This window comes from Stylophora pistillata, chromosome 12 (genome assembly GCF_964205215.1).
Source record: "Stylophora pistillata chromosome 12, jaStyPist1.2, whole genome shotgun sequence".
NCBI classification, from domain to species: domain Eukaryota; kingdom Metazoa; phylum Cnidaria; class Anthozoa; order Scleractinia; family Pocilloporidae; genus Stylophora; species Stylophora pistillata.
The window spans coordinates 1,049,499-1,076,077 of NC_142530.1; the positions used below are offsets into that span (position 1 = coordinate 1,049,499).

Genomic DNA, 26,579 nt, shown 5'->3' on the forward strand with positions numbered 1-26,579 from the left:
TTCAGTCCTACATCTCTGAGCTCAAACTGCTTATTGAACATAAGAAAACTGATTAGAAAACAAAATAATTTGAATATATCAACAAAATTGAAATGGTAAATTGGCCACCGTTACGGTTATAAAACCTGACGTTTCGAGCGTTAGCCCTTCGTCGGAGCGAATAGAGGAATTGTGGGTTGTGTGCTTTTAAAGGCAGAAAATGGAGCTACATGATTGGTGGGAACATAGCATAGATAACAACTTGACATGGTATAGATAACAACTTGACAAGGTGAAAGTGTGGTATCCTGTATCAAAATATAGGTTTCAACTCTAGCACCCAACTTCTTAAATATTTACCAATTTCACATACAGGTGTAATATCGGTGAACAGAAAGTGAAGTAAGGCTGCAAAGAGAAGAAGTCAAGGAAGCTTGAACAGCATGCTTAGAGGTAAAAAAAAAAAGGGAATTGAAGAGACTAACAAATTGATTTTAAATAAGCATCAACATTTATTCATAAAGTACAAAAATATATTCATAGTCTGAAGTTTCCTCGATAATGCTTTTTCCACTAGGAAATTAAATACATACAGCAAGGTATACTTATACAATGGCACTTGTGGCCCACTGTTTGACTTCTGTTGGACAGTCAGGATATCTTTGTAGTGCACTGTTTATCTGTGTTGGATCAACTAGCAAGGTGACAAGTCTGTATTCTTTAGGAGTGTTTTTTGCAATATTGTCAATTGACTTCACAAACTCCAATGCTGTTAAATGTTCAAATGCCTGAAACACAAAAAAAACTGGTGAATCAGCAGGTATAAATGCACAGGTTCAACAAATAAATTTTCTTAAAGCTCTCCATTTGGAACTTAAAAATCCTAAAATAGCCACTGGAAATAAAGTTTAAGTTTAAATCTTGTGTCACAGAACATAATATTGTAGAGGTACATACAAACATTTCTCACACTTTCACTTAAAGCCACCAAAACTGATGATTTGGCAATTTGATGTGGGAATTTTTACATAGCACATTAGCATAATTGCTCTGGTGATTAAAGTAGAGGTGCTGAATTTCAAAACGGCTGCCTTGCATTTTGTCAACGTCACACAGGAAGTGACAAATGCAATAGAAGAAAATACAATTACAAAGAGCACAAAGGAAACTACTAAGTTTGGAATGACACTTAAAAGAAAGATGTGAAGTTTTTGCCGATTGAGTTTAATAAACCTGTTAAAATTATAGTCACTATGGAACCTCACTGCTTATCTCAGTACCAGATATCAAAACAAAACAAACTTACAACAGAATTTGAAAGCACTGTACTAAAACAATTATTTGCCTCAGGCTCAGTGAAGATTGTTGAATAATCCCCTCCACTGCATCTTGAGGGATTATTCAACAATATTCAATTTGCCTTTAGTGAATAATAGTTAGGTATCCATATTACTAGGCTCTGATGAGTTTAATCACATTTGCCTTGAACTTTGGCCAAACTACATCGAGCAGTTAACAAGTTTGAAAGGAAATTTTGTTGGTGCCCTCAATTTTAGAATTTTGGAATTTTGGTAACAAGGCCAGACCACAACAAAGGGAACTTTGTTCCCTAAACTTTGCAAGAAATCTGAGTAGTGCATGTGTCCTCTTATGTCCTTTGCCAACCAGTACAGAGAATATTCAGAAGACAGTGCTAAATATGATAGAAATGTCACAACCCGCAGCCAAATTGGTTAATATTGTTTTGAACTTAGGCAGCCCTAAAGATAAGTGGGTAGACTGGCATCCTTTCAGGGGGGGGGTAACAATATCCAAAAGGGAGGGGTTAACAACACCTCAGAACCCCCCCTGCTACCTTGGCAAAAGTAAAAAATTTAATTTTTTTCCTAGTAGGTTTATTGCTTTTAGAGAACACGCACCTTTAGAACAACAGGTTTTTCAAAAGATTGAATGGATAATCCTTTCTTTTGAGCAAATTTTTGATATTCTGCAAACAAAAAAGAAAACTAATAAACTGTCTACCTTGACTGATGCACTGATGTAAAAAGAGAGGCTAGGTGGCCAAGTTCCATGTCAAGATTCAAAGAGGCAATGTCCTAAGTCAAAGTTTTAGAGCAATTACAAACAGTTTTCGAAAGGATAGGATATTTGTTGGAATCTAAAATCATAGTCAGTGTCATAATTTCACACATAATATTTAACCGATAGAAATTGGTTTAAAAGGTGGGAGGGGGGGTGGGAAGGGGGGAGAAGGGGGTACTTCCCAAAGTATGGTGAGTAGCCTGGTTGCAGGTGGTAGTTTGTATTTTCTGGCATGAGATTTAGCGTGTTGAATATTTGGTCACCATATTGGATGAGTGATAAAGCAAGGGGAAGGGGGAAGGAGAAAAAGCCAGAAAAAGCCTTTTCCCTCCCCTTGCCTTGTCACTTGTCCCAAATCTTCCACCTGTCCAATAAGGTGACCAAATATTTGCTGCACTGAATCTTGCACTTGAAAACACAAACTGCTGCTTGCAAGCAGGCGGTATGATTAAAACATGAACTACCACCTGCAAGCAGGCTATATAATGAGCAATGACAAAGCTAATGATTATTTTGAGATACCTTGGTAAACCATCTCAAAGTTGAAAGGATCTCCTTCAGATAGTGTGACCAGATGCTTCATAGCTATGATAAGACACAACTCCAACACAGAAATTCCTACAAGAGATTAACAATAGATAAAAATTTGTTCATTTTACTAAAATAATCCTACTTGATGTTCTCTTCAAGGTGTGATATTCTCCTCATTAAAAATTTTGAGAGGGTATCAACTTTGGCCAAAAAATACCAGCATGTGAAACAAGACTCAGCTTGAAAGGTTGAACATTGAGATTCATATAAAAAGATGAGTTGTACACTCATTCTGATTGGATCTTGACCGGGAGGACAAATGCATAGATAATGTCATTATTAGTAAATTTTGCTTCTTTATTGTATAAAACAAATAGATTCCATGTTGCCCTGCATCTGTTTAACAAATGGTAAACACCACAGTGTACACCATAGAGTTATGGATGCATGCAGGAGGTTGCTAAGCACGGAAGAAGCGTAAGAGTTGCTTGAGGTGATAGCTGAGAGTGACTCTAGCTTCTTGAGTGCCTAGCAAACCTCCCAAGTGTATCCATAACTCAATAGTGTACACTGTGGCATTTACCATTTGCTTTGTAACACAACATTGATACATTGTAGCAAAAGAGTTTTCTTTTAAGAAACAAATCTTATGTGACCAGCAGAAAAAACAAACGCATGCAGAAACTAGTCTTTATATTTGCTCATGTTTGCAGCATACACCCACAGGCAAATAGTGGATGCTGAATTGACCACTCAGAGTGTGCGCTTTACTTTGGTTATTTTATAATAAGTACTATTAAAAACTGGATCATTGGATAATGCAATTCAAGACTTTTTATTGGCTTACCCATTATGGTATATGAGCAAATATACCATAATCTAATATCTGTACATTGTAATAACCGGTTTCTTCTTACAAAATTAAGCCGAGAAGATTTGTCTAATATCTCGGGGGCGTTTTTTTAACAAAACAATTATTCCACTCGTGCTTGTTAGATATGAGATGATTATAGCCAACTCGGCACTGCACGCCTCATTGGCTATCTATCATCTCATATCCAACGTGTGCTCGTGGAATAATTGTTAAATAGATCACAGATGACCTAAAAAATATGGTAAGAACATCACTGACACACTAAGTGGTTCCTGAAGGGGCACTCCCTAGTTCTCACCACATTTTGATGTCTTGTGTGATCTGTTACTAAACAGACCCATGGCAACGTGGAGTCTATTTGTGAATTCTAGCAATAATGATTTTGTCTTGATGACTGTTAACTCATTTTATTACACGACTTGGGCAGTCAGAGGGCCAATAACTAAAACCAACCAATCAAAATGCTCTATTGTCGGTCCAAAATTCTCTAAGTATTGGACCGGGCACTGTCCCGAATGGTCCTGAATGATACCGCACTCATGTCCCCTTGAACTTCAGTCATATAATAAATCTCTTATTAACCAAGCTTGCTCGGGACCGTAATGGAAGAATATCGGTGTTCGGTCCATACTGTCAAGACCTCGGGCCGATATTCTCCCAGTGCGGCCCTCGCGCTTGGTTAATAAGATATATCTTAAACATGTGAACAGTATCTCAGGTTGTCAACAGCTAAACTAAACATTTACAATTTCTTGAAAGCAGGATAAAATTTGATCGGTCACTTACCACACAACATTGCAGCCTTGCAGTCAATGCCAAGTTTTGTTTGAGCATCCAACAAGTCCTTTGGTTCTATAAATGGATGATCTTCAGAAATACTGCAAACCGGAATAGCCTAGTGCATAAATTAGATATCATGAGGACAACAGTATTGTCAGCAAATCATACTGTAAAATCCTTGAATTAGCACTTCTCTTTGCATTTTTATCACTTTCCATGATATTGTTAGGTTTGGAATAGTAATAATAATAATAATAATAATAATAATAATAATTCAATATTTATATTGCGCAAATTAACATGTGGATAAGATCAAATGCGCATCACAACACTTTTCAGGGGACTTTGGCCGGACTACATCAGCAGTTTACAAACAATCGAAGGAAATTTATTTGAAGATGCCCCCTCCCCCCCAATTCCCAGTAAACAGGTTAGACCACATCACAGTAATCTCGTGAGTGGGTTCTTTAACGTCCCCTGCCTAACCAAATTAACTAATTGATAGATGCAGGAGACGGGACCTACGCTTCATTTGTCCTTACCCAAGAAGACTAGAATGTCTATTCATTTCTTGATATTATAGAAAGGTAGTGCATTCTCCTAAATTATTTTAAGACCTTGAGTGTTGGTCTGGCTGGGGCTCGAACCATTGACCTCAACCTCCCGCACATCAGTCCAGCGCTCTAACCAATTGAGTTAACCAGGAGACGGTAATTTAACTCAGTCAGTAATTGTGTTGTTATCATAACATGAAAACTTTATGGTCAGCTTTGTACATTAATTGTTTATGCTCAGACACCAAATGACTAACAAACAATTATATATAGCCACAATTTGGGAAATTAAATTCAACAAATTCCCTTGTGTAGGCACTGCCCTCCAAAAACTCTTCCCACCTTAGCTTAACCCTCCGAGAATCTGAATATAAATTCTCCACATTGTCCACTATACTTTTATCACAATATTAGCTATGAGAAATCAATGTGGAATCATATAGAATCACCCCATTGGTATTATTCTTTTTTCCATAATCTTTCTGGTTAAAAATGTATTTACTGTTTACATCCTAACATAATTATGCATATTCTCTATACTGTTCTCTATACATTTCCTAAGGTACTGACAAGGAGAATTTGTTTCACAATCAAGAGCATCTTAAGTTGGTGATCATCTTTTCTTGTACTCTGGTAACCTTATTGTTTGTCGAGAGAGACTGGATGCCAGTCACTGTTAGGGGTCAAAGGGCTAAAGTATATACTGTAAATCCTGTAATAAACCCCGCTGGGGACTTATTTATCTCAGGTACTTTGGGGGGGGGTGGCTTATTGGAGGGGGAGGGGCTTAATAGAGGGGGGGGCTTATTACTTTAGCCTGATGTTCACTACCAGGATACAATAGGATATGATGTACTGTATTTATTAATTTTACATTTTTTTCATTTACCAAATTGAGTCAAAATCCTCAGTAACGTCTAATGAGTTGTATGATTAAATTATAGTACTTGAATAAATTTAACGTACTTGCTGACATGGAGCGTTATTTTGAATTTTTGTTTTTTGAGTGGGAGGGGTGGGTGGGGGCTTAATAGTGGAGGGGGCTTAATAAATTCCTTTCTCTTAAAAAAAGGGAGCATATTAGAGGGGGGGCTTAATAGAGGATTTACAGTAGATACTAACTGTAAGGAGAAATTCCTTTCTGATCACTCCTCAGAGTGAAGGGGTTAATTTGAAGTAAGCACCTCAAGCAATATTTTGAGGATTTGTGGTATTTTGTCACTTGCTGATGCAGTATATGAGAATGTGAATTAGTAATCAGAAGCAAAAACTATGGGCAATTTTCAACTCACCAGTAAATGATGCAAGTTTCTTACATCTTTTGCTATGCTGAACTGTCTCTTTAGTACAGCTTTAGCCTCCTGATTATCTAACAGTTCCTGGGGATGACATTCATGAGAAATATAATGAGAAATTGGATGCTCATCTCCTTGCCCTCAAATCAATGCAAAAGGAAATACTAATTGGACAATTGCTATCTGAATATGTCAAGAAAACGTTAACGAACTTGTGCACGCACGACTCATGTAAACTTGCTTTAGGATTAAGTGGGTTAAAAATATCGTAAGCAAATCATGAGGACCTTTTTATTTTTAATGTGTGCAAGTTTCTTAGAGGAGTTGAAAGTTTTTGAGCTTATTGAGCAGTAATTTGTTTGGCGGATGTTGTTGTTTACTATGAGTTTACTGTTTACTGTGTTGGAATAAACATGTTTGTTTTGATTTACTTAATTTAATTTAATTTATCAGCTTTGCTGAGAGGCAGGGACCCCACAACAGCTTGTGCCAATTACTGCAGGCCCTAGTACCCACCCATCCCACCCCAGGGGAGGACATCCACCACACAGTGATCTCGTGCATGGGAAATTAACTTCTCCTACCCCAACCCTACAGGAGACGGGACCTACGGTTTATTCGTCCTTATCCAAGAAGACTAGAATGTCTATCCATTTCCTGATATTATAGAAAGGTAGCACATTCTCCTCAGTAATTTTAAGACCTCGAGTGTTGGTCTGGCCGGGGCTCAAACCCTCGACCTCCCGCTCAACAGTCCGGTGCTCCATCCATTGAGCTAACCGAACAGAATATATAATCTTGTACGGACTCAGAACTTGTTCTTTTTCCCTTGTTCGTAACAAGAGGAAAATTAAAACATTTTTCTAACACATCCAATGATATTTTGCGATGTCCATCTATCAGTGATACCTCTTACAAATGCTATGGGTAGCCAACACCATAGCCAGTTAGCGACACCTTTACCATGGGGTGTGTGCTTACAAGCGCTTGTACTGTAATCAAGGATCTTTCAGTACCTCAATATGGGAATTCCAGGCTTGTGCAAATTTTCTATCCTTGAAATTTGAGGGTAAAGCCAAAACTGTCCTGAAGCAAAAGATGTAAAAGGTAAGGTTACCATGCAGGGTTTTCAATCAAAGCCTGAGTGTAAAGTGGGAGTCTACCACTACAGATCAAAAATATTATTACTGGTATTAACAAAATTCTCCAAAACAATTGGCTAATGTTGTAAGGACAGATTATACATCATGTGTGAGTGTGTCATTGACCTTTGGATACAGTTTTCAATGCTGGTTGAAATTCACTCAGCAGCGAGGCCTTACCCAAAAATGAAAATGGTGAAGTTTAATTAACAAAAACTGTTGAACAGGATTTCCCCATAATGCAAGCATATTAGTGACAACTGTCATGCCACACCCACTGATTATAAATTACCATTCTTTGATTATCATATGTGTAAAAATCCTTTGACTGCAAAGAATGGAAGTTGGTCTTTGAGCGTTCTGAATAAAGTTGGTAAGAGCTTAGAAAAACTAATCCAGCCACCTTAAAGTTTGAGTTTTGCAGGGGGGGGGGGGGGGGTGATGGGAAGACTTTAACCAGAGGCATTCACAATCAACTTCACCCACAATAGCAAAAAAATCAAGATTTGACAAGTTATTACTTACCAGTACTTTTCTAATAAATGAATCATGTTCACTAAAGGTTTATAAAGAAAATTCAGACCTCACCTTGCTACTTGCAAATAATCTTCAAAGGTCTCTGACATGAAAAGATGAATCTGGCGATGAGAAAACCTTGATTTGACTCTCTTTTCCAGTAGCTCTACAAAATCCTGAAGACAGTCACAAGGAATCAAAAACAGTTTATACTGGTGGCAAGAGAAACAAGGCAAAGTTAGAGCTTGATAATGAGATAAAGAAGGCTGTTATTCAGGCTTTGGAGTGGATTATTGTGCCTTCAGCATAAACAGTTATAACCCAAGTGTTTATGTGTGTGTTCTGATTGACTGATAAGGGGTCATGCCACATCTTCCTCAAAGTCATCCAATTTGAACCAATTTGAAAACCACAACTACATGACTGTATGTTGGGAGTACAAAAAAGTTTGTGTTAAGCTTAAAAGTGGGTAGCCAGTTCACTAAAAGCAGGTAGATCTACCTGTTACATGAATTCCATTGGAATCTCTGTGAACCTAAGACAGAACAGTGGAAGGCTAGATCTTTTACCACTATGCTATCCCTGCTGCAAAACGTTTTAGTATAGCATGGCTCTGCCAGATACCAGTACATGATTTTGTTATTTCATTACCAGTCTACAAGTACTGGTAGGTCATCTAACGCAATATCAAACCTTTTAAAGTAAAAGCATGGCTTTGCTATGGATACATAATTTTGTGATTTCATTACCAGTCTACAAGTACTGGTAGGTCATCTAACACAATATCAAACCTTTTAAAGTAAAAGCATGGCTTTGCTATGGATACATAATTTTGTGATTTCATTACCAGTCTGCAAGTAAGTCCTACAACACATATTGGAGTCTGGGCTGACTGTGACACATCAAATAAATTATATAACAGGGATTGGTTCTTGTGGTTAGTAAACAGGTCAAACTCATCCATAATAAACAAGATTGACTGGCTCTCCTCTCCACCTGGATAAAAAAAAAATGTTAATAATGAGGAAAACAGATCTTAGCCATGCCATTTTTTCACAATTTTCTGGGGGAGTAAGTCCTTATAACCACCATCAGGAAAATGATGCCCACAGTGTCACAATTAATGGCTAGGCAGTAAAACATTTCACTCTCTTGGCAGGAAATCTACAAGAGAGTTCTGTAAAGGGAACTTGAAACTGCCAGCCACAGAGAGGCAAGACTTGACAGTAAGAAAAATGGATACATATTTAAATGACAATGACTGTGAGTTATGTTTGATCCACCAATACACCTTTATATACTAAATATTTATTCGTATGAAATTAATTATTAATTCTAAGCCTAATAATTTTGAGGTATACAATTTTCATTTTGTAAAAAGCTGTCAAAAACTTACCGCTCTTCAGTGAATCAAGCAAAAAAGCAAAGTTTTCAGCAAAAGAGCCCTGAAACCAAAGGTCATCATCATAAGCTATTGCAAATTTTGGTCACAAGGAAATGATTCAATAAGCATACTTACAAATACTTTGTCCCCAACTACATTTTCTAATTGTAGTTGTCTTGTTATCTCTAATAAGGCTGATCTATCATCTGTTTGAACAAGACCTACCAGCAACAAATACAGTTTTTAAGAGTAGTTATCATTAGTTATAATTGCTCCAGTGATTATAGCGATGCATGCTCTCTGATAGGAAGTGATGTAAACGATAGAAGATGGCATTCTGAAGAGTGCAAAAGATGCTACTTAGTTTGGCAAAACACTTTTCAAAAGAAAGATATGAAGTTTTTGATGATTGTATCAAATACACCAGCATCCTGTTAAATTCTGTTAAACCGCCTCCCGGTTAGCTCAATGGATAGAGCGCTGGACTGTTGTGCGGGAGGTCGAGGGTTCGAGCCCCGGCCGGACCAACACTCAGGGTCTTAAAATGATTGAGAAGAATTTGCTGCCTTTCTATAACATCAAGAAATGGTTAGATATTCTAGTCTTCTCGGATAGGGACGAATAAATGGAGGTCCCGTCTCCTGCAGGGTTGGGGTAGGAGACGTTAATTTCCCACACACGAGATTACTGTGTGATGGATGTCCTCCCCTGGGGTGGGATGGGTGGGAGGGTGGACTAGCACGAATGGTTCCTATGTTCCTTTCTAGTCCTTCCCCACTGCAAAACTTAATGCAGTGAAAATGGACTAAATTAAAATTAAAATTAAAATTAAATTAAATTAAACTAAATTAAATTAAATTAAATTCTAGTGGAGACTGTCTGCTTATCCCAATATAAGTAATCAAAACTATACTAACAGAACGGGAAGGTGTAGTCTGATCGTCCGGGTGAGTGTAGTCCTGAGAAGGACTGTTGTCGGTGGTAGTGACTGATGTTTCGACAACCTGTGCGGAAGTCATCATCAGAGTCAAGTGAATGATTGTTGTCAGTAGAAACCCCGGGTTCAAACCATTTACTACACTAACAGAATGGTTTCAAAAACAAAATAAAGTTACAACTGAGCAATTATACTGAAACAATTTTTCGCGTCAGGCTCAATGAATATTGTCAAATGATCCCCTTGATTTCATCTTGTGAATTATTCAGCAATATTCACTGAGCCTTTAGAGAAATAATTGTTAAATAGTCTCATTCCTAATAGAGTTTAGCTATGGCAGAGGAGAAAAAAACAAATGCAAAATGCGTCCATACAGCTCAAGTGCCACTTGCTGGGAGTTAAAGGGTTCATAATGCCTATTATTATATGGCTGTGTCTCACAAAGACTGAGAACTACTGAATTTACGAATTTGATTGGCTGAAATCAACATTAAAAGCGGTCTAGATTTTCCCATCTAGACCGGCATCTAGACTGGTCTAGAAAAAAAAGGTACAAAGAATATAAAAAATTGACATATAAGACACAGCCATATAATAAACATCTTATTTTATTTTTTTTTTAATTTTATTTCATTTAGCTTTGCCAACCGGCAGGGACACCGCAACAGCTTGCGCCGATTACTGCGGGCCCAATAAACCCAGCCATCCCACCCCAGGGGAGGACATCCATCACACAGTAATCTCGTGTGTGGGAAATTAAAGTCTCCTACCCCTAACCCTGCAGGAGACAGGACCTCCATTTATTCGTCCCTATCCGATAAGACTAGAATATCTAACCATTTCTTGATGTTATAGAAAGGCAGCAAATTCTTCTCAATTATTTTAAGACCGTGAGTGTTGGTCTGGCTGGGGCTTGAACCCTCGACCTCCCGCACAACAGTCCAGCGCTCTATCCATTGAGCTAACTGGGAGGCGATTAACCTCGGTCGCTAGCACAGACCTCACTGCATTCGGTCTGTACTGGTGACCTTGGTCAAGATTCTCCCATACAGACCTCCCGCTCGGTTAATAAGGACTAAAAATTGCTTTCATTTCTTGAAAATTCAACAGGTTAAAGGAGTGCTCTACTAGATTGGAGTGGCACATATTGTTATAGCTTTTACAAGGTAGAACCACTAGGAAGCGGTTACACAAAGAGCTATCTTATGACCAGAGTTTCTGTTACATGACTTTGCACTGTGGGCACCTTACCATTTAAATGCACTTCTAACAGGTTCTGCTTTACTCCTTTTGTTTTGGATAAATCTTCAAGAATTTTTTTCACAAGCTGCAAGAAAACAAAACACCAAATTACAAAGTAAAGAGGTTATTAATAACCCTCAAACAACCAAAATCTGATTGTTAACCCTAGAATGCCTTAGAGTGACCGGCATCTAATTTCTCCTTACAGTATCACCCCTGAATCAAACATTAAGGTCACAAGAATAGAGGAAATGATCACCAACTACAGAAGCTCTTAATTGATAAGCAAATTCTCCTTGCCAACATCTTAGGAAATGTATAGAGAACAATATGGAGAATATGCACACTGATGTCCATAAGATATTCTATATATAAGGCTAAAAGATTAGGAAAAAAAATTATTAAAATGTTTAAATCAAACGTTTTCGGCTGTTTGCCATCATCAGGGTTGAAAATAATGACCGTCGGTATATACATATATATCTTATGTGATTCCCGATGGGAAAAGTTTGGAGACATAAGAAATAACTTGTTTGTTAAAACTGGGGTGGAATTGTTGGATCATTAGCCCCTTCACAATCCTATGCTTGTGGAATGTTTCTACTGAGGAGAGAACATGCCAAGTGAAAGAATGTGATGGATTTTCCCACCAGTGTTTTGCAGGTTCAGAGGTGTGAGTAGGATTTGAATGCTCCGCAATACGTACTGCTGAGAAATTTAGCAGTATGCACACTGATATTGGGCATATGTTTCTATCGTGAGATCAAATTTAGAGTATGCCACTGCTGTGTGGGACCCTTACAGACAGGACCAAAATGACTCAATTGAAGCTGTTCAGGGGCGTGCAGCTAGATTTATTAAAAAGGACTACAGTAGATCCTCTTCTGTGACAAACATGTTGAAGTCATTAGTCTAGATTTAGATCTTTTGAAAGACAGACGCAAAGCCCATCCTTTGAATATTTTTTATTTAGCAGTTAATAATCTGATAGCACTTCCTATACTGAATTATTTCCTGCCTAAGCAACGTGCAACTAGATTCTTTACTAAAGATACCTTTATTCCAGCTAGTTGTAATCATGATTATTATTACTATAATAGTTTTTATCCAAGAATGATTAGGAATTGGAATGCTCCACCACAGGATATATGAACTTGCATGACTGCCTCAATTTTTAAATCTCATTGTTTGGAAGCCTGTAGGCATGACTGATACCAGCCATATTTATCTATTATAATATTTACCATTAATTATTTATTTATCCATTAAATTGTATACTTTTCATATCTATATATTTTTATTATTATGGATTTTATCATAGTAATTTTTAATGTGTATTTCATTTCATTTATATCGACTTGATGCGAAAGTGTTGTTGATCAATAAAAGTAGATGTAGATGTTGATGTAAAGGGTTAATTCTCTCCTCTAACTGCTGCACAATTTCTTGTAAATTAGTTACATGCATTTGGCAATGGATCAAGATAACTTCTGTCTGACAAGTTTGAGTATTCTCATTTCCTGTTTGCTGTGAAGTGAGGTGAAAACCTTTATTTAATTTTGAATTACAGATAGCAAACACCTATGCTAATATCTTCAAAGATATAAAAGATAAAAATTAAATAGACCAAACAATTATGTACAGATATAAGATATTAAAATTTGAAGCTAAATTACAAAAAGAACAACAATCACGATTAAATTTTAATTCGATTCACAGCTAGTTTAAACGCCTTTGTCGTATGAGCGGTTCTAAGAGAGTTTGGTAACGAGTTCCAGAGTTTACAGGCTGAATAACGGAAAGAATGTAAGCCATAGTTTGTAGTATTAACCCTGGGGACATTGAGAAGACGTTGGCCACGTGGTTGTAAGAAGTATCTCTCTCATTGAGTAGATTCTTAATATATATAGGGGTGTTACCATTAAGGGCTCGTTAAGTTAGAGTCAACATATCATGTATCCTGCGGTCTTGTAAACAGGGCTGATTAATGTAATCCAATTATCTATCATTAGTGTTGTGAAAGTCATTGAAGACAAAACGGAGACATCCCTCATTAATTTTCTCCAGTTTATTAGCCATTCTTTTTGCCGCAATGATTCCAGATGATAGAACAATAATTAAGATGCGATAATATAAATGCTTCGTAGAGACGTTTCTTAGCACCAGTTGGTATTAGACGTTTATGTCGTTTAAGCACTGGATAATGCTGGATAATGTAGGGGTATTATAGGGAGAAATTAAATGTTTTATCACCTCTGGTTAAGACAGTTAAGAGAACTCACCAGGGACTTTCCACTGCCTCTCGGACCAATCAGTAAAACAGAATTGCTTTCTCCATATTGTGCGCACCTTTGGATAAGATCTAGTAACTCCCTGTTTAGAGAAAAACAGAAATGCTTGATGCCGATCACACGGCAGATTAAAAAAAATAACTTTTCGAACCTCATATGTACAACTAACCTATTTTGCTCTTCCAAGCCATGTAGTTGAGGTGGTACACCGGCGTGGAAAATTCTCCCGCGCAACACACTTTGTACTTCAGAAATTACTCGAGGATCAGGATTACAAATCCCTCTCTTGGACTGCGATCTCGATTTTTTCATTTCGCTTGCGTATGCTTGTCACATTGAAAACTCAAATACTCCGCCATGTTTCCAACTACGGTAACCTCGTTTAAGATTGAGGCGAGACAGGGGGGGTCTAGAGTAGGAAAGGGGGGGAATCTCTGGGGTTAGGGGTGAGGGTAAAGCAGTATTTTACTTTATCTCTTACAAAAGAAGGTCAGCACGTCAGAGCAGAAAGTTTTTCTCCGTGTTGGGGAATGTTGGCGCGCGAGGTCTGTTCCCACGCGAGGAAGCTGATGAACGAGTGAGTGCCTTTCCTCTTGCGTAGGTTCAGGGGCTAGGCCACAGCTTGCAATGGCGAGATAATTCGGATTTTTTATGTGTTTTTATTTTTTAACTTGGATGTAAATGTTCTGGATAAAATGGAACTTTGTGACAATCCAGTTATTTCAAAATCTCTTGATCAAAATTCTCTGTCACGTCATTACATGTGACTTTTCCAACGTTTTAACACTATCTCCGCAATGAATAATAACAAAGCCCTGTTGATAACGCTGTGTGGTTCGAAGCAGTAATATTCAAAGAAAGTTATGCTTTTTCGCATTCTGTAAAAAAAAATTAAAAGAAATCAAGGCTTAGAGAGTGAAACCCTTTGGGTCAGTTTCAAATAACAGGTAAAATCGATAAAAAGTCTATTTTCCTTTACAGTTTTATAATAAACAATTGTTGGTTTGGTGTGAGGCAAAGTTCTGAAATTCAACCCATTTTAATCCCGCAGAGAAAACCACTTCAAGGTCACATAAGAGAGGTGACGCAGCCTGTGTCACGCATTCCACTTGAAAGTGTTTGTTGTCAGAGTTAGCTGTTTTCTCTGCTTGCCTTTAAAAGCATTCCCTAAAAAAAAAAAAAGTTAATAGATCAGGATAGAAGGAGTTTTGTGACTACACTTCTAAAGAATGTATGATTTCATCTCATAACCAGCTCCTCATTTTTTAAATTTTATTCTCTCAAGTAAGGCCGAAATGCCGCGCGGGATTGCAGGAATGAAAGAGGCATAGAGATGTGATCTTATGAAAGACAATTCAGTCGAAAGTCTGATCTGGCGTCTGTAATACAATAGAAGTGGTGTCAGTTTGCAAGGTCTTGAATGTCTTCGTTCACCACTCAGCTCATAGCCTGATCGCGAACCGCGCCTCAAGCGACTGCCATCGCATCCACCATTATTGTCTTATAGTGGCATTGTAAGGTCCAAAGATTGGTGTTTAGTGCTCTGAAGCATCTTACACCAGCTAGGGCGGCCAAAGAAGGCTTACTGCCACCATGTTTTCCTCCGCTGCGATTAGGACATTTCTAATTGGAATTTCATTATTTATTCTCGTAGAGGCGCAAGGTAAGTTTGATGGACGTGGTTAGCTGGAATGTGTTCTTCTAGTTATTACCGCATATACAGCTTGGATTTTTATGTAAAAGGAAACATTTTAAGTTTTGGGTTGCAATAAGTTAGCTTCGTTGGTATGTGGCAGCTTAGCATAATATTTTTCGGCGCAGATTTGCGCAGAAACATTGCATTCGCATGCTATCGGATCATGATCACACATTTTCCACACAAGGGCTTTTTCATGATATAGCTCTCGTGAGATCACATAGATGGGCAAGTTAACATCGCTTTCTCTCAGCTATTTCTCCATAGCTGGCTATTGAATTTTACCGGTATCGAAAATTGGAGGAAATCGAGTGAAGCAATTTTACGTTTTTTGCTGTAGAATATCCTCGCTCCGGCAACAAAGGAGCGCTCTTTCAAGAGCACCAATAGCACGTCGACGTTATTCGTGTGCAATGCGCTTCTCTAGATTCTGAAGGTTTATCAACAGATTTTCGAAAAACATTACTTTTACTCAGAAATGGTAAAATGAAATAATCTTTGATACTTGTTTATTCTAACTGTGTCTACGAGTTTCCATTTTCTTGCAAATGTGAGGGATATTGTTCCACGGTAACTCTGGTCACTCTCTCTACTCCACGGGGAATTTCAGCTCAGATTTTTCGCTTGTGAAAGAATCTGTCAGAAATAAACCAAATATGAGGAATTTTAGTATTTATCTCGAACGCAAGAGTTCTTTTTTTGAGCTAACTTGCCGCAGTTCAAAATTGGGCATTGCGTTAGACGGTCACAAAGGGCTTTTGTCTACTGAATGAGAGCTCACATCCAGCCGGTCCTGTTAAGGATCAAATGTAGCTTCGAATTTTCGGTGGAAATTGCGACTTCTATGCCATTTAGAGAGATCGTTTAGAATAATTAGACAAAGTAAATGTGTTCTCTCAGGGATTTTCAAGAAAAAGGAAGAGATAGGTGCTAAATCCTGCGGGAAATTCTATTGGTAGCCTACAACATAAATAACAATAAACAAAAGCAAGAAAAGAACGAGCATTTTACGCTGTAAAAAGCAGTCCAAATTTTCGAAACTACATTAGGGCTGATTAGAGTTATGAAGAGTTTCCTTTTTTTGATTTTTCTGACAGAGAGCACAAAAGAGAGTTATATTTGGTTTTCGTGATTTGAGGTCCAGGTGAAAGATGATATGTTTCAAATCAAGTTCTTTCGGAATTTGCCGCAAAATTGCCAGGGTTCAAAGGCGTTACACGATTTTTGAAGGTAGAAACGATCCTTAAAACAATAAAACTTCTTTAGGGAAATAACTTTCTCTATCAAGAGCATTATAGTCTGATTTTTTGATCAAAGAGATCATTTATTTTTGCCAAAAATAAGTGAATATCTTTTAGTCACGTTAAATCGTTCACAATAGCATTTTCTTCTGAAAATGGCGTTACTCTCGCTTGACTCAGATATTGTTACATGGTGGACAAAGGCGATTGAGATTTGAAATGAAGCATTCAGTGCTGGCTTGGATTGTTACGAAACGTTTTTGTTTCTTTCTCAATGTTCTCTTTGCGGTTTTCACTAAAAAAGACATCCCATTGAAGAACTTTTAAAAGATAGATTAAAAATTCTCTCAAAAATTGCTTATATTCGTCTTGAATCCTCTTTTCAACTGTAGCAGAGGACTCAAAGTTATAAAGAATGCTTTTGATATTTACTCAAAGGTAAAGCCGAGCAAGATTTGTCGCAAATTTCGTAGAAAAAAATTTAAGTTTGTAGTCCTTACATGACTCTTACAGAGTTTCTATAGACTGAGGATGGCGCGCCGTGAAAGCCTGGGAACAAGGCTAGTAAAAGGCACGCAGTTTTTTCTTTCCTCCATCTAAATTCTTCAATATTCCTTCGGGTTGAAATCAGCTGTTTTCGTCGAGATATCGCAGGCTTGGAAATGCCATGAAGATTTTCCAGAGCGCAAGAAACAGCTAAAAATACAGGTAAGCGGAACGAACGATACTAATCAATTCTGGGAATACATGCAACATAGCAGTGCAGCGCTACAGTGCTGTATATTTCACCGCTTTTCCTTAATTTTCCTCTAATTCTCCTCATCGTTCATGTTGTGATTCTAACACTTGATTCATTTAGTCGTGCACCAGTGATTTTAGGCATGATTGTGTAGCCTCATTGTGATCACGCTTTTAACTTCTTCTTTCTTACCACATTATGTTCGCATAATCGATCAGCTGTTCAACTCATTATTTGCATCGTGCGTCGTCCATTTTTGCTAATGATTGTGGCTTAGGTTGCATAAATCTCGCTAATCTCTTTCTAACCTGAAGAAAAGTTATAGAAGTAACATTTCTAAGCTATATCTGCTCCACTGAGGTAGTAAATTTGAAATCTTTTTAAGAAAAGATTCCGTCATCAAATTTGAAAAGGGTCAATGAGAGGTGTTTAGAGGCTGTTTTACCATTAACCCTCTAATTCCATTGAGTGATCAAGACAGTGTTTCTCCTTACAATATCAATACAATATCAAGCAGATAAGTGATGAGAATTAGGAGAAATATCAACTGGGGGATTATCAGGTGATTAAATTCCACATTCTCTGAACTAACATAAGAATTGTAAATGGTAGACTGTAGTGAGATCTGAATTGCCTAAAGAAATCTTAGCAGTGAAGGGGTTAATCAAGATTTTAGCTTCAACAGTTAGTCATCTTTTGATAACAGTCAAAAATTGTTGAACCACTCTGATTTATTCTGATAATCATAATTTCACTTTTGTGGCCCTATAACTTGTTTGGGTTGTTAACCCTGATATGTATTTTCTTGAAAACTAACAGTCATAAAGCTTTTGTCGCTAATAGTTTTGTGCCACCTTAATGATTTCCAGTAAACTTAGATCTAGGGATAAATTAAACTTGAGGTTCACCAACAACGCAAACCTAAAAGTTGTTGTCTTAATCGTTCACTGAAAACCTTTCTTCCAGCCTCATTCAGTTCTCCTGTTTCTAAGTCCAGCTAGCTCAGAGTAAATGAGCAGTCCAAATGTTACTTATAATATGCTGTGTAACGCCTGTCCTTCTAGCATTGTTCCCAGGTTAAGCTAAGTTTAAACTTAGTTAACTTAAGCTGTAAATATAACTACAACTTACAGCTATATTAAGTAATACTAGCTGCTGTGTAATGTTAATACCTACAGGGAAGCACTTGTTGTTCACTATTACACCCACACAAGTGCTGTTCTCATCAGGCTTAATTTAATGCATAATTATTTATGTGGTTAAAGTTTTTGTGTGAATTGAAATAAATAATATACAAGGTTGAAGCTAAGCTCCAACTGCTAGCAAAATTTGCTGAATGGAAAAGCGGCAATTGCCAGGTGGAATTTTGGCTGGGAATTGCTTAGTAAAGGACAGTGGGCACTTCTGAGGTTATACCCACTTACAATAGTTTACCTCTCTTTAGCCTTCTTACTTGAAATTTCAACGCAGTGTAATGTAGCGTAATTTCTTAGCTACAACCCCATATATATAGATATGAATTTAGAAGTTTTTCTACAGGCCAGGTTTCATTTTTTTTGTACATCTCACTGGAAGAGGCTTCTAATTGATTCACTTCTGCAGTTACCAGAGACAGGTCACATAAATGGACCCTTCACACCCTATCATGGGTATTTATATTCTCCACACTTTTCTCTGTACATTTCATATAGTGCTGACAGGGAGAATTTGTTTGATGATCAGGAACTTCCCAAATTGGTGATCATTTCCTTTATTCTCATGACTTTTACATTTGATGTTGGGTGATACTGTTAGCGGAAGTTAGATGCCAGTCATTTTTAGGAGTAAATGGTTACTGCAGCAAAAAGGCAGTGATATAGAACTTGTACCAGGGACCCACTTGTTGCTGAAATACTTGCTTTACGCTGGGTGTGGATATAGTAGTAGACATGTTTTTTGAGAAATTACCCAGCATTTCTAACGTGTTTCAATAGTTCAGTTGAATTTAACTTTGTACACTGGGTATCATTACACTTCCTAGTTACTTCCATGTTATATTTTTATGTATTGGGCTTGTTATAACTAAAGATAACTTATTTTGATGGGGTGTAAATGTGTGGAACACTCATCTGGTGGGTTGCATGTGGCATTTACAATGAATGAATCCTGGCCTGTAAATGTATAAGGTAATGGTGATGTTATGCAAAGTTGTTTGAAATTCAATTGAAGGTCAATCTCTCGGTTAAGGAGCTTTTATTATTAGACCAAGTTCATTGAAATCTTAAAACGTATTAAATGAATGACAACTGAAATTCATAAGATTCTAATTTTCCAAGTTATAAGAGCTTGATACTAACAGATTAACAGCACAATAATATCATTTCATACTACCACAGTGACTGTGCCATTTGCTTTGTTCCTTTCAGCACCACAATTTTGACTCTGTGTTTGTCATGTTTCTTCCTCTCATTGAACATACCATTTGTTTCTAGTTTATCTCTTTACACTATTATAATGTCAGTATGCATATTCTCCATACTGTTTTGGCTACGTTTCCTAAGGTGCTGACAAGAAGAATTTGTTTAATGATCATGAGTTTCCTTAGTTGGCGATCATTTCATTTTTTTTCTTTTAACCTTGATGTGTGACTTGGGGGTGATAGTGTAAAAAGAAATTAGATGCCATTCACCTTTAGAGGTCAAAAGGTTATAGAGATAGAGCACTCTTTAACCGAGTGTTTTAAACTAAGACCAAACTAATCACAACGAAAAACCAAACAGGAAAATATCATGCAAAGCCAATGCAAACTTGATATGATACAACTTCACCCTTTGTCATCTAAAAGCTCGTGATACTGAAGTCCCACAATCTCTCCACGTCTGTTTTACTTCGGGCTTTTTGCTATTACTTAATATGACATTTTTATAACTATTTTATTCCAGGAAATAGCTACTGCCCATTGGTAAAGCCAGTTACCTGTAAAACTGTCAAAGATGATAATGAGTGTGTATTAGACCGGGACTGCCAAAAGGTCGTCAACCGTCCTCCGCCACTCTGCTGCTATAATGGATGTAGTTACTATTGTTTCACTAATTACAGTAAGTTGCCAGTGATTTAAATTAACAGCTTTTGGAAGCTGCACTGCACAGATGAAGAGGTAACTATGTTCTTTTCATTTAATGATAAACAGAATATATGTACAATCATGTAACTTCTGCTTATCACAATAAAAAGTAAAGTTTTCTAAAACTAAGATGTTTTCTTTCCTTCTGTGAGCTGCCACATACCAAAAATCAGAGGTGCATGCTAAATAAGAAAAATTACCATTTTGTATAACTCATTGCTTATTTATTTTGTTTTGCTGTAGATCCTCTACCTACATTTCCTCCCATAGTAAGTATTGCACAGTAACACCCTTACATCAGCATGCATATTCTCCTTAACATCCTCTTTACATTTTCCTTGGTATTACCAAGGAGAATTATTTTGTTTAACAATAAAGTGATTCTGTAGCAAGTGAACATTACCTTTATTCTCATTACTTTTATGTTTAGTTTGTCAGTGACATTGTTAAGAGAAATCAGATTCTAAGCATGTAATCCCTTTAATTCCCAAGATCTGATTGTTAATTCTCCCCTCTAGCCACTACACATTTCCTTGTAATTTGGTTAGGAGAATTTGGTGTTGAATCAAGGGAGCAACTTTTACCTGATAAATTTGAGTATTCTCACTACCTGTTAACTGGATAATGTATGGATATTATAGGGAAAAGTTACATCTTAATCACCTCTGGGAGTTAAAGGGTTAAGGGTCTGGTTTGTCTGACATTGTGAGGAGAGGTCAAATTCTAGGCACTCACATCAATTAAAGGGTTATCAAAGTCCTACTTTCAAACAGTATCGCAGACAAGAAAGTGAGTTTTCAAGAGAGGTGAGGATTGAAAGCATCAATTTCCTCTTTAGTAAGGAAAGTTTGAGAGACTTAGTCAGTATACTTCTAAAATTAGAGCTCTTTGATTTTTCAGTTGTCTTCTCTCTTGCTGTGTTGATTGTCTAGCAGGAATGTTCATTTATTGTTGAATTCTTTTTAACATTACAGCCAGGAAACCCAGGTTCTCGAGGAGCAAATGGTGATCCAGTAAGTCAATTGCCCAACTTTTTATCAAATATTCCCATTGCATTTTTTGAGCTTTTAAACAAAATGTAACAGCATGCAGCAGATTGCCAAACACAAGTGGTCAAACATGCAACTTTTGCTGAATTTTGTTTGTAACCAATGGCGCATAAAACAGTGAAAGCTTCAAGTACTGAGTAATGAACTGCTTTGACCAGTTGAATATGGTGCCCAAATTGTTTACAATTCGCCCTGGTGACTAAAACAATGAAAGCTCCAAGTTCTAGATAGTCCATTTAGGTATGGCATCTAATTTTCTCTTGTTATATAATCAATAAATCAGTATAATTATAAATCAATCTAGATAAATGCATATAAAAAACTTTGTCAATGGTGTCCGACAGTTGGTACTAGAAAGGTGTTGACAAAGGCAAGATTACCATGGTAACCAAACCACAGCCTATTTCCTATTTGTCAAACCAACAACAGCAACAGAAAAAAGCGTGCATAATAAATAGTTACCGTGATAGTGGGATGAAATGCATTTAGAAAGGTAGCAAAGCAAATTGGCAGAAAGCTAATAAGATAGTTCTGTACCAAACCTACCTGGAGCTCCCCCCCCCCCCCCCCCACATGATGCTGATATAACTTAAGTGTCAACTTGGTTTAAACCCATCCTTGCCTAAGGTACATTAATCTCACAATGAATAAACCTGCTGGAGAACATAAAACTGACATATTTGATTTTTGTGGAATGATTGTTTGATATGGCTGAACAATTAAGAGGACTCTTGTGGTTATGATGACACAATTCTATTTCTTAAAATTACAAGATCACTAGCTATTAGAACAAATTTTAAACTTCTAATTTTGCATTTTTAGCATTTTAATTGGTTTACTCAACTCCGGTTACTAGCCCATATATACCAAATCACCTTATATGGAAAATGATTTGGTAATGGTGTCTCTATTTTTCAAACATTAAAACAAAATGTTAAATGTAGTAAGCTCCCGCGCCATTACCAAAAAGTAGTTGATTTAATAAAACAATTATCATTACATTATTTTGCTCTTGTTGGATAGGAGAATAGTTTTAGCAGCCCCGTTGGCCATTTACCATCTCATATCCAATGCATGCCCATGGAATTATTGATAATTCAGCACAGCATATCCACAAGTTCATCATGGTGTCACTTCGATTATTTTTATCTCCTTAGGGTGATCGTGGAGAGCCAGGACCTGTGGGCGAACCAGGACCCCAAGGATATGATGTATGTATGGTTTTAATCATGATTGTATTAATTTCCAAAAATCCACGTAGTCAGTGACAAGAGACCACTACTCAGCAACAGACTAAATTGAAACATCTAGCAGTCATGTATAGAATATGAATATGAAAATTTATCTTTGAGTGTTCAACTTGATATCCTGCAAGTGATCATTGCAAACAAAAGAGATATCAAATGGAACATGATAAGATAAATTCCATATCTACAAGAAACAATGTATTATTTTGGTTATTATTTGTACTGACAAGAAAATTCAACAAAGAAACAAGACAAAGTGATGGGAAAGATGAGTGATGTGTCAGCAGCCAAATGGCAATATCAACTATACATTAGCCCTAAATGCCCTAGCATTGGTATGCATACTCTCCGTAAAATTGCATACTTGAATAAAATCTCGCATTTTGATGGGATAATGAAGGGTAGAATTGTGAGTTGAAAATGAAGCTAAGTGATATTGTTTGGCATCTATATATACATACCAACCACAAGTAATGCTGTTTCCTTTTTTTTTTCTTATTTTTATTTAATTATGTGATTCAAGGAAAATCCATTACTCGACTGATATCGCACTCATCACTTTGCAATTGGTGCGATATCTGTTTTTGCCAACAATTTAAGTGTGGAGTTCTCCTGTCAAGTATTGAATTTTCCTATACTGTTATTTATACATTTCCTAAGTTGCTGGCAAGGAGAATTTGTCTAACAATCAAGAGCTTTAGGTGGTGATGGTTTCCTTTTAATTATTGTCTTGACCTTTATGTGAGATTCTGGGTTGAACTTCATTTGTAAGAAGAAAATTGTCAGAAGCTAGACACTCACTTGGGTTTCCCTCTGTGATGGGAGCGTTGATAAACGTAGTGATACTCTTGTAAGTCAGTGATTCTGTTTCTTTTTGGAAACTTGCAAGCAATCTCACAAAATGAGACCAAAAAAACCAGGGAATTTACTTTATATCCAGTTCTTTCAATTGCCCTTCACCTCAAACACCCAAATTTTCATCCAAAAAAGTTATTTTGAGAGTTAATTCTAAGCATCTTTGAATGAAAAGAATATAAGTATAGGGGCAAACCCAATGCTATTGTGAATCATTTCAAGGTTATTGGCTGATGATTAAATTAGTTGTCAAGCGCCTGCACAGAATCACCAAAAGTGCCTTTTTTGGAAGGTAGATGACAAGTGCTACTGCACTTGAAACTTGAGCTTTTCCACAGGAAGCCCAAGAAAAAGTAATAACTCACATAATTATTATAGGCCCGCAATTCAGAAATGGTGATTGATGATCCCTAAAATTTGTTTGGCTTGTGTTGCAGGGTAATCCAGGAAGACCTGGTCCAAGAGGTGATCCAGGAGAGATCGGACCTGCTGGACCAGAGGGGCCTCCAGGAGGTGCAATTGGAGCTGTGAGTGCCAATGTTATCCAACTTGACCCTTAACACTCTAACATCAGTTTGCTTATTCTCCATACTGTTCTCTATACATTTCCTGAGCTGCTGACAAGGAGAATTTGTTTAACAATCAAGTGTTTCTTTAGTTGATGACCATTTCTTTATTCTTGTGACCTTAATGTGTGATTCAGGGGTAACATTGAAGGGAAAAATCAGGTGCTAGTCACTCTTTAAGGGTCAAAAGGTTCATTTAGAAAGCAAGAGAATCAGCAATTTGACTACTGATGACCAAAATTGTTTCTGGAAGTTCTTTAGTTCAACCACAGAGAAAAATGCTTTCTCAACTTGCTGTGGCTACCTAATGATCGCTGTTTGAAGAGCTGCTTAATTTTTGAGATGGTAAAGGAGAAGTCAGCTTAGTGAGGGTGCATGCAAAGCCTTTGGTCTGAAATCAATTTTTATTCCGGTGCTAATAAAATTCCTTTTCCATCAGCCTAGTTTTGACTGTGAGGGGCTTTGGAACTTAGAAGTGGCTTTGAAGTTGCATATGGTGATAGATAAAAACTTTCAAAGTTTTCCTGAAAAAAAAGGAAAAAGAGAAATTAATATTGAAAGATGTCCATGATTTATGAGAGAATTAGACTAAAAAATCAAAGCAAGGAAGGAACTCTGCTGAATTGTAAACTTTACATATTTTTTTGATTATTAAATGTTTATTGATCATTTTAGATTGGGGAAAAAGGACCTGAACCTGGTCCTTTGAAAGGCATCAAAGGTGAACCTGGAACTCCGGTAAGACTCTCCACATGTATTTAATATGCAAATGTGACTTGAGAATCCTTTTGCAATACAAAATCTAGAATGCCAACTTCTTGAACATTACAAATGGGTCTTTGAACATGATGCTCAACAAGTTTGCTTGAAAATTCATAAATGTACCTGATTTGTGTCTCACCTGAGATGAAATGCTACATGAGTAGCAGCTGTGAACAATTTTTCACTAGTCTTTGATGATTGTTCTTATTGCCTATTAAGTGTATATGTTTAGACGAAAACTGAAGTTGTATTAAACCCTTTCAGTCCGATTTGATTGTGAATTCTCCCTTCGAGCTCCTACACATTTCCTAGTAAATTATTTATAAGAATTTGGTGCTAGATCGAAATAACAAGCTGATAAGTTTGAGTGTTCTCATTACCTGTTTGCTGGATAATGTGTGGATATTTTAGGGAGAAGTTACATGTTAATCGTTTCCGGGGTTTACTCAAAACATATGTTTTGTAAATCGCATTGACCACGATCTTAGTAGGTGAAAAACCATCTGCTATGAACCCTTTACACCCTAACATCAGTATGCATATTCTCCATTCTGTTCTCTATACATTTTCTAAGGTGCTGACAAGGAGAACTTGTTTAACAATCAAAATTTTTGTCAAAGGATAAAAGAAATTAAAGAAGGAAAGTCTGAGGAAAATAGACAAAATGAGGCAAAAAGGCTTGGATGGGATTCAGACTTATGTCTTCCAGATTGGGTCCTCTCATCAACTGTGATGAAGCCACATAATGTTGAAACCAGGAAAAATTAGTTAGATGAATTGTCATTCCTTTCAAATCTAGCAAAACAGATCACATTATGACTTCAGGTGATATAGAAATAAAAGAATGATCCTTGCAGGCTGACGGGAGCTGCAATTGAAAAAATTGCAGAAAAGATGGTTATACAGTTGGTGGCTTAAATTGTGGAGTAAGAGTTAATGATGTTGTTATAACAAGAAAAGGTTTGGGTGATAGTGATTAATACAACACTAAGCTAGGTAAGAAAAATGTCATCAAATATTAAATGTTATAACTGTGTATTTTTGAAAAACTAGGGTGCAAGAGGGCCCCCAGGAAACCCAGGAAAACGTGGACCACTAGTAAGTATAGAATAATTTTTTTGTAACATTTAACAAATGGTGAATACCACTGTGTACACTAAGCATGAAGGAAGCGCAAGTCACGCCAGGCAATAGCCGAGAGTGACTCTAGCTTCTTGAGTACTTCGCAATCCTCACAAGTGCATCGATAACTCACTAGTGTAAGCTGTGGCATTTACCATTTATTTTATAACATAACATTGATACATTGTAGCAAAAGAGTTTTCTTTTATTTAACAAATCTTATGTGACCAGAAAAAACAAGCACATGAGGGAAACTGGTCTTTTGTATTTGCTCACATCAGCAGCATACACCCACGGTCAAATGGTGGATGCTGAATTGACCAATCAGAGTGTGCGCTTTACTTTGGTTATGTTATAATTGTTTTTGTTTTTTGTAAGTTTTTGTTTTGTTATTATCTCCTTCGATAGTCACTCTGTATGCATTTTGATTGCAAAAGAATTATAATTTTTCTCACCTTTTAGGGGCAAGCAGGTGCACAAGGAGAGCGTGGTAGATCAGGAGAGCCAGGACCCCCTGTAAGTTAGCCTATCTGCATACCCCCCTGCATACCCCCAGCATACCCCCCTGCATACCCCCCTGCATCCCTGCATA

At 37.1% G+C, this 26,579-nt stretch overlaps 2 protein-coding genes across 5 annotated transcripts in view; one reads left to right on the forward strand and one right to left on the reverse strand.

The window, feature by feature from the left end:
- Positions 1-471: 471 nt before the first annotated feature.
- Positions 472-14,007, reverse strand: LOC111320825 (origin recognition complex subunit 4). 3 transcript variants are annotated; one of them, XM_088741294.1, is made up of 13 exons: positions 13,777-14,006; positions 13,599-13,689; positions 11,326-11,401; positions 9,273-9,358; positions 9,150-9,198; positions 8,601-8,749; positions 7,826-7,929; positions 7,112-7,181; positions 6,093-6,179; positions 4,253-4,361; positions 2,584-2,679; positions 1,899-1,966; positions 472-767 (listed from the first exon to the last, which is right to left on the reverse strand). In XM_088741294.1, the coding sequence occupies exons 1-13, from the start codon at positions 13,917-13,919 to the stop codon at positions 585-587; spliced, it is 1,311 nt and encodes a 436-aa protein (XP_088597420.1). In that variant the 5' UTR covers positions 13,920-14,006; the 3' UTR covers positions 472-584. The 3 variants fall into 3 exon arrangements, 2 of the variants coding, with proteins under 2 accessions (XP_088597420.1, XP_088597421.1); XR_015994051.1 differs by lacking the exon at positions 1,899-1,966 and adding an exon at positions 2,002-2,075 and having other exon boundaries at positions 694-767; positions 13,777-14,007; XM_088741295.1 differs by lacking the exon at positions 1,899-1,966 and having other exon boundaries at positions 694-767; positions 13,777-14,007.
- Positions 14,008-15,022: 1,015 nt separating this feature from the next.
- LOC111320871 (uncharacterized) overlaps positions 15,023-26,579 on the forward strand; it is a 53,984-nt gene continuing 42,427 nt past the window's right edge. The window contains exons 1-9 of one of the 2 annotated variants that reach the window (XM_088741291.1): positions 15,023-15,270; positions 20,205-20,360; positions 20,630-20,655; positions 21,361-21,399; positions 22,593-22,646; positions 23,975-24,064; positions 24,779-24,841; positions 25,919-25,963; positions 26,450-26,503. In XM_088741291.1, the coding sequence (XP_088597417.1) occupies positions 15,201-15,270; positions 20,205-20,360; positions 20,630-20,655; positions 21,361-21,399; positions 22,593-22,646; positions 23,975-24,064; positions 24,779-24,841; positions 25,919-25,963; positions 26,450-26,503 (597 nt within the window). In that variant the 5' untranslated portion in view covers positions 15,023-15,200. The remainder of the gene's footprint in view (positions 15,271-20,204; positions 20,361-20,629; positions 20,656-21,360; positions 21,400-22,592; positions 22,647-23,974; positions 24,065-24,778; positions 24,842-25,918; positions 25,964-26,449; positions 26,504-26,579) is intronic. The other variant, XM_022923600.2, reaches the window with a different exon arrangement.

What these genes read in the sequence shown, in the direction of transcription:
- LOC111320825 (XM_088741294.1), bottom strand. Translation starts at nt 13,919, where the DNA reads ATGAAAAAATCGAGATCGCAGTCCAAGAGAGGGATTTGTAATCCTGAT. An exon ending in CCTGGAATTCCCATATTGAG is followed by an intron (nt 6,180 to 7,111) that starts GTACTGAAAGAT and finishes TGTCATCCCCAG; the next exon opens with GAACTGTTAGATAATCAGGA. An exon ending in GAAACTTGCATCATTTACTG is followed by an intron (nt 4,362 to 6,092) that starts GTGAGTTGAAAA and finishes TTTATGCACTAG; the next exon opens with GCTATTCCGGTTTGCAGTAT.